General features: G+C 39.5%; 1 protein-coding gene across 1 annotated transcript; it reads right to left on the bottom strand.

Annotated features, from left to right (window-relative positions):
* Positions 1–859: 859 nt before the first annotated feature.
* On the bottom strand, positions 860–2,292 carry foxd7 (forkhead box D7). The gene has a single exon (XM_059348721.1). The coding sequence runs from the start codon at positions 1,982–1,984 to the stop codon at positions 1,010–1,012; it is 975 nt and encodes a 324-aa protein (XP_059204704.1). The 5' UTR covers positions 1,985–2,292; the 3' UTR covers positions 860–1,009.
* Between the last annotated feature and the right edge of the window lie 5,507 nt (positions 2,293–7,799).

Here is a 7,799-nt window from a genome sequence, read left to right on the forward strand (position 1 = left end):
AAATGTGTTGTACAGATTTTCTCGCGGGGACAGAGAGAGTGTGTGTGTGTGTGTGTGTGTGTGTGTGTGTGTGTGTGTGTGTGTGGCCCTGCAGAATAAGGCAATTATAGGCTGGTGTATTTTCAGCGTTATGTCCGTGAACGCGACACACACACACGCACACACACACACCTGACAGGCCTGTGAATGTAAACAGCAGCTGCTGAACGGTTTGATCATGGAGATTTATTATTATCATCATTTCTAATGCATTCATATGACTGATATAGACGTATTGAACACGTAGCTACAGGAAGCGTGCTGCTGCTTTTCATCTCATTTAAAGCCTGAAACATTATTTTGAAAGTGCATTTTTTTGCAGTTTCAATTTTTTATTTTTGATAAAGCACAGAGCACCTTTCTGTGATAATATTAATAAATAATAATCATTTTAAAAACGTATTTTCATCAGTGTCATTTTGGTTTTTATTTTACCGATTTTACAGTCACGCACTCTTAGGCCTCAGAAACTTGCATTTTATTTCATGTCATTATTTTTTTACTATCGATTAATTCAATTTATGTGGCTGCTCTTCCTTTTTGTGCAATTGCTATTTCAATAAAGCTTATTTATAAAATCATCTTAAAGAAAAAAGTACAAATCCAGGAAATTAAAAGCAAGTTGACACATGACATAAAACGTATAATCCTCTATAATCTAAATAAATTATAACTTCATGGATCTGTACAAAATACAACTGAACGCAAGGTTTAAATATTCACTTTTATTTCTTTCCAGAAAAAAAGTAAAGGAAATTCGTCATTTAAATATTAAAACAAAAGATAATAATTCATGATCAAAATAAAAAAAAAGTTTTTTTGGTGAGAAGGATGGAGAGTTTTTTTTTTTTTTTTTTACATATCTATACAACATTCTTTGAAAGCAGATTCCTCAAACTTCCAGCTGTGGAGGAGAAACTCTGCTTAAAACGTCTCTGTTACCTGAGAAAAGTTCAAAGTCCGGCTGAGATTATTCATTGTGAGCAGTGCTGATGTGTTTGCTCAGATCCACGGTGCCACGCTGAGTCTGTAGTTTCTGATACTCCTGGTGTAAAGTGAGGAAGTGCTGGGACGCGGCGGGGTGGAAGAGAGCAGGGGACGCGTACGCAGCGGCTCCGGAGGTCAGAGGGGCGGAGTAGGCCGTGCACTGCGCCGGGGAGAAGGCTTCGATGCCCGGCTGCGCCTGCAGGAAAGCCTTGGCCGTGAGCGCGCTGCGGGAGAAGAAGCTGGAGAGAGCCGGCAGGATGCTGCTGACAGGTGGGATGGTGGCGGGGCCGCACGGGGAGGAGTGGCCGTGGTGGTGATGGAGGTAAGGGTAAAGCTCCAGGCTGGGCAGCTGCAGCGGTAGCCCGTACGCGCCGTGCGGGAAGCCGTGCAGCCCGCTGGGCTCCAGGTGCTGCTCCTTCAGCGGGTCCAGGCGGAAATGCTGCCGCTTGAAGCGCTTCCTCCGCCGCAGGAAACTCCCGTTCTCAAACATGTCCGAGGAGTTGGGATCCAGGGTCCAGTAGTTGCCCTTCCCGGGGTTCCCAGGCTCTCTGGGCATCTTTATAAAGCAGTCATTCAGCGACAGATTGTGTCTGATAGAGTTCTGCCAGGCGGGGAACTTCTCCCGGTAATACACGAAGCGGTGGCTGATAAAGTCACAGATCTCACTCAGGGTGAGCCGCTTCTTCGGACTCTGCAGGATGGCCATCGTTATGAGAGCGATGTAGGAGTACGGAGGCTTCACCGACGCGGGACCTTTGCCTTTAGCGGGAGATGGGCACGCCGGGTCCGGGCTGTAGGTGTCCCGCTTCTCCTCCTGGCCGCTGGAAGTCTCGCTGCTGCGCTCCTGCTCGCTCCGAGACTCATCCAAAGGTAAGAGCTGCTCCTCTCCGCTGTCTTTGAGTCCTTCCCCTACTACGTCGATAACAATATCCTCCATGATGTCCAAACCCAATGTCATAGTAGATGTCCGCGGGTAAAGCCAACACCACCTGCCAACAGGTGGGAGAGTGACAGCTCTGCTCTTAAATGCGATGACCAGACTTTTACGCACAACTCATCTCCATTCACAAAAAAAGAGAGAAAGAAATCCAAACACAATCCTCCTCCTACTTTTTCAACAAGCAGACTCTCCAAACCGCATGCGCTGGTATCATTTTATTCTGGTGCATATTATTAAAGCGCAAAAGAGCGGTCAGCGAGTGCGTGAAGCGTAAAAAGTGTGCGCGTCCTCCGAGATGTCCAGCATCATCTGTAATCTCTGCTGCTTTCCTGTGTGGGTCGGGTGGATGTGATGTCACGTTGAGACACGAGGGGAAGGATCCTGACCAATGAAAACGACGCAAAGGGTACCAACAAGGCCTGTACCAGCCTCCCCCGTGCGCTCTCATCACCAGCATCATCAGTGCCAAGTCGACGCGGACGTTAGAGATCCATTCAGTGAAAACATCCTGATGAACAGGAAATCACAACAAGACTATTTATAGAGAGGATGCAACGTTTTTATTCAGGGTGCTGATTTCAGAGCTGCATCAAAGATGTTCAACTGTAACAATGAACATGAATAAAATGAAGATAAAACCCGCCAATTAATTTTTTAAAGGCTTCACCTAAAGTCGGAGTCTCGCGATATGTATCGATAATCAACTTGATATTTAAAACTAAAATATTAGGTCTGAGCAATATGGCTCAAATCTTCTTTTCTGATATAGATAATATCATCTCTTGATAACAATATACATCAAGTTAAACCATGTGTTTAAATAAATGGTCTGTGTAAAATAACCACATGAGCCTATTTTGGTAAACTCCATACTGGTGTTGACCAAATTTTGTAATAGTTTCCATAAAATGCAGATTTTTTTTGACATCGCAATTAAAGAAAATCTGAACAATACACATGATAGACATTTTCATATATTTTTGATGCTATATGTCCTCATATGGTCCAGCCCAAGAGCTTTTTTAAAAAAACAGTTTAGATGACGTAATTGTGTATCACCATATCCCAATACATGATTTGATCATATGATAAATTATGGTATTGAACTATTGCCCAGCCCTGATATGTTAATAACACACATCCACAAACTATACAAAAACAATATATGTTGTGTTCAAATTGATAAACTTTTCTTTTGCTAAATAACACTTTAAATTTTGACTTTGATGCATTCTGTTTTTGTTTACACAACTTCTTTGGTCTCGAGGTTGTATGTTATAAGCCTGTAAATAATCCAGCTTCTCATAAATCATCTTACTTTCTTTTGAACTCACTTTGTTATGTAGTTATGGTCACAGACTGTCATATTTTAAAGAGACCAAACGCACATTGCAGATGGATTTGACAGATATTGAGCCTTTCCTCAGAATATTCCTCTAGATATCACGATAAAAGCGTTATTATCAATTATTTTGGCCACCATAATCATTTAGTTTAAACTAATGACAGCCCTTTAAGTTGCCATCATGGTTTTCCAAAAATGATTAATGTTTATTATTGTTATTATTTTTATTTTAGAATAAGTTTTTATTCTGTGTAAAAACCTGTAGAAATACTTAAATAAGTATTTAAATAACTTTTTTCCCCATTTTATATTGACCTACAACACAGAGGGGGTAAACTGTCATCTAAATGCGCAAAGCTGATGCAAAATGATAATAAAAGCACCATAAATAGACATTTTAATTTCCACTTGAGATGATAGACACTTTGGTGACATCAAATCATCATCCCGAATTTAGAGACTGAGGGGGAAAATCCCCAAACGCTTCTCTACGTGAGGCAGGGACTTAAGCCTTAATCCCCCTCGAAGGCTCCTGCAGCCGCTCTTTACGCACACACTTGACGCACAATTACATGTTTTCAGAGGATAAAAGTGGAATGACTGATTTTGTGCTGCTGCGAAAATAATAATTTGTCGCCTTCATGGTGACTTCTCTCGAGTGAACTGATAAGACCAGCAGTGTGTGTGCGCTTTTCCCCTATACACACTCCGGCTTTCCTGAGAGAAAAGACTGATAAATATCACCATGTGTGATTTGGAGAAGAAATAATAGAACCTGAGATTTCTGGGTTAGAAACTCTACACTCTCTGGCCTCCATTTGAAGCCCGTCAGATTATCTTCTTTAATAATGGGCAACTGAAGGCAGAATGGTAATATTGGGATGAAAGTAATAGATTTTCACTTGCTCAGACATAAAAGAGAAGTCAGGAGAGGAGGGCGCTTTTGGTATTGTTGGGAGGCCTCTGGTTGTTTGTGTTTAATGATGGAGCCCTTTGTTGGGGATTCCCACATTTCCTGCCTCTAATCGTATTGATACCTCGGGGCAGAGGGGTGTGGGGGGCTGGGGTCCGGACTGGGTGGGCTATACGGTACCAGCAAAGCTGCAGATGATTTCCCAAATTCATCACGCATGTCTTCAGATTGGAAACAGGCCAGTGCGCGTTGTGTGGTTCCAATAAGGCGAGAGCAGGAGCGTCAAATCAGTGCGAAAGCTGAAGGTATACGGCGCAAAAGACTTTTCCAACATGTGACAACGACTCGAGGGACAATTATGGACACGTTGTCTCTCATGCAGCTGGTATTGATGCTATGCCTCTACTTTTTTATTTCTGGTAATTTTGCAAGAATCATCATAAAAAGTTATGCGCCATTAAATATGTGCTCTCAATGTAAGGTGTTTTTCATTTATTTCTTTTTATAAAAATATGGAAACGTTCAAATCAATAGGGCTTTTCGCCCATTACGCACACATCTGAACAATAACAAATCTGCTATCTAACAAAAACGAGCATTGTGTGGAGATCTTATTTGATGAAGGAGTGGGAGAGTGAGCAGCCACCAAGGACTCAGTGTAATAACACGATTTGGCAGGAACTAAACAGGCCTGGGGGATCTCACTGGATCATTCTGGATAAATGAACCTCCATCCGCGCAGGTCACTCAGGCGGGTTAGATGGAGCTGTTACGGGCTACTTCAGTTGAAATGTTTTCTTATCTCAGTGAAAACTCGAAGCCGTTCGCATGATTCAGAAGAGTGATAAAAAACCGGGAGTGTTTTTCATTGGGGGAAGAGGTTGAACCGGCTTCAAAGAGGCTGAGGTTGTTTTCACATCATGCCCCCCTCTCTCATCTTGATTCCCTTAAAATCTTGGCAGCGCACCGGACAATAATATAACGTGTAATTTAAGGTATCATGAATCAAAACTGCATGAAACGGAGTCAGACAACGGAGAGGTGCTGAGCCAAACACACACACGCGCGCATACATACACACACACACATACATGTGTAAATTTCATGAGCTGAAGTGGTCATTAACACGTTATTTATGAGCTGACAAACGGCTCCGTAGCATAGAAAGTGATGCAACGTGTTTCTGTGTCTCATCATGTCTTTGGACTCTTGTTTGAAACGACTTTCTTCAATAATGGTTGTGTTGTGTGGAGTCATTTACGAGGGATGACACATCTGTATCTGAAGCCCCATCAATCATCCGTCACAGGACAGTGGTGCTCTGGCTGGGTGGCGCCACCTGGTGGCGGAAGGAGAAACTCCTCTAATAAATAAAGCCTGGCATCTAACGACACATTCAATACAGCTAAGGCAGGGATGGGCAACTTAACCCTTAGTAGGACACTCATTGAAATACTTACAAATTCCAAATTTCAACCCTAGAGAATATTGGAGGATATTACATACTGCCAGAATGTATAAATGTGAAAAAAGTAGCTTTTTTCTCGTAAATCTGTGACTTTTTTCCACGCAGATTTGCCACTTTAAATCTCTTAAATCTGCAACTTTTTTCTTGTAGATCTGCCACTTTAATCTAGTAAATTTGCAACTTTTTTCTCGAAATATTTTAATTTTTTTATTTTGGATATCCGCTGAAGTTACCAAATACGGTTCTTCGCCAGATAAAGGGTTAAATGCTGGAGGGGCCCACAATTTTTCATGGACACTACCAAAGGGCCACATATAGGTCTGTGCACTTAACCCTCTGGAGTCCATCGATTCATTGAAAATATACTGAGCATGTTTTATTTACAGTAATAACTTTATTTATATAACAGACAAGCTGAGGATGCCAGTTGAAAATGCCATTTATGTTTCGAGACCATTTTTAAAACGTGAATTTTCTTTCTACAAAGAAAACTATTACTATTTTTAATTTACATGCAAATAGACTGTTTTATAGTTTTATTTATTTATGTTTTTTGCTGTTTCTGTGTGTATAAATAGTTTTTAAAAAGATACGTTTCCATAGAAACCTGTATCTTTTGTTTGTATTTTGGGTTCCTGGCAGCTTTATACTGTACTATAATTTGAAAAAGTAGAAAATCAGACTGATAGCCAAGTGTTTGTGGAGAGAAAGGAACCATGCATGTGATGTAAGGACAGACTCAAACACAGACAGAAATTAATGCATACGAAGTTGACAAATTTGAACCAAAATCTCCTGGACTACAGAGGTTTAATCAGATATGATGAAACTGCAATTTTAAACATATTTCATGCTCAAATGCATGTAGAACAGTAAAAATAGGAATACAAAAGGTTTGAAGCAAATAAAAATAACCACTTACTGTGATTTCTTTTTTTTCCCAGTGCAAGAACAGCAGACCAACATTAATAGCAAGAAGTAATTTTGTGCATTTTTACACTGCACTTTTAAGATTTCATGCTCAAATGCATGTAGTTGTACTGAGGGCCACTTCAAGTGAGGATGTGGGCCGTATGCGGCCCCCGGGCCTCCAGTTGCCCATCTCTGAGCTAAGGTAGTGTGAGGTTAGAAGTTTTTTTTTAATAAACTACAATTAAACAGCAAAACAAATACAGTCTATAAATAACACTTATGGGAGACTGGGGGTAACTGGAACATTTATTATGTTTCCCTCATAACTTACAGACTGCCTGAAATATTTTACTCATCTTTTGATATAAGAAACATGTATATTTTTTTATTTATTTTCCCCTTCCAATGGAGCACATAGTACTGGGGTGGTAGGGGATAATGGGAGGCACACTATGGGGTAATGTTTGTTAGAGTATGTAGGTTTCATTGGATATGTATGTTTATATAAAGTATAGTAAATATATAATATACAGTCATGGAAAAAATATTAGACCACCCTTATTCTTCAATTTCTTGTTCATGTTAGTGCCTGGTACAACTAAAGGTATATTTCTTTGGACAAATATAATGATAACAAAGAAAATATCTCATAACAGTTTGATTTAAGGGCTGATATCTAACCATTTTCCATGGTTTTCTTGATATTGATTGATATAAATATTAGCAAGAAAACCATGGAAATGGTTAGATATCAGCCCTTACATTAAACTCTTCTGAGATATTTTTGTTGTTATCATTATATTTGTCCAAACAAATGTACCTTTAGTTCTACCAGGCATTGTATATACATTCAATTTTTCCATGACTGTATATACTATAAAGAAACATATATATGAGCAGCAATTAATCATACAACTGATATATTTTCAATGAGAAGGACAAGTCTATAATATTTACAATGAATATTAATATTATACATTAATATCTACATATGTTGTTAGTGTTCATTTATAACCAATAACCTGATGATATATGATACTAAACAATAATAGTAATAATAATGAAAATAATAATAATAATATATTTGGAATACATAAAACAATCTGAGTGGGTCCATTCTGCATTAAGAGTACTTTTACTTATACGTTTACTTTTGATACTTTAAGTACATTTTGATGCTGATACTTTTGTACTT

The sequence above is a fragment of the Centropristis striata genome, chromosome 13 (genome assembly GCF_030273125.1).
Source record: "Centropristis striata isolate RG_2023a ecotype Rhode Island chromosome 13, C.striata_1.0, whole genome shotgun sequence".
NCBI classification, from domain to species: domain Eukaryota; kingdom Metazoa; phylum Chordata; class Actinopteri; order Perciformes; family Serranidae; genus Centropristis; species Centropristis striata.

Bases quoted from the DNA above. Each gene is read 5' to 3' on its own strand.
- foxd7 (XM_059348721.1), bottom strand. From the start codon at position 1,984: ATGACATTGGGTTTGGACATCATGGAGGATATTGTTATCGACGTAGTA.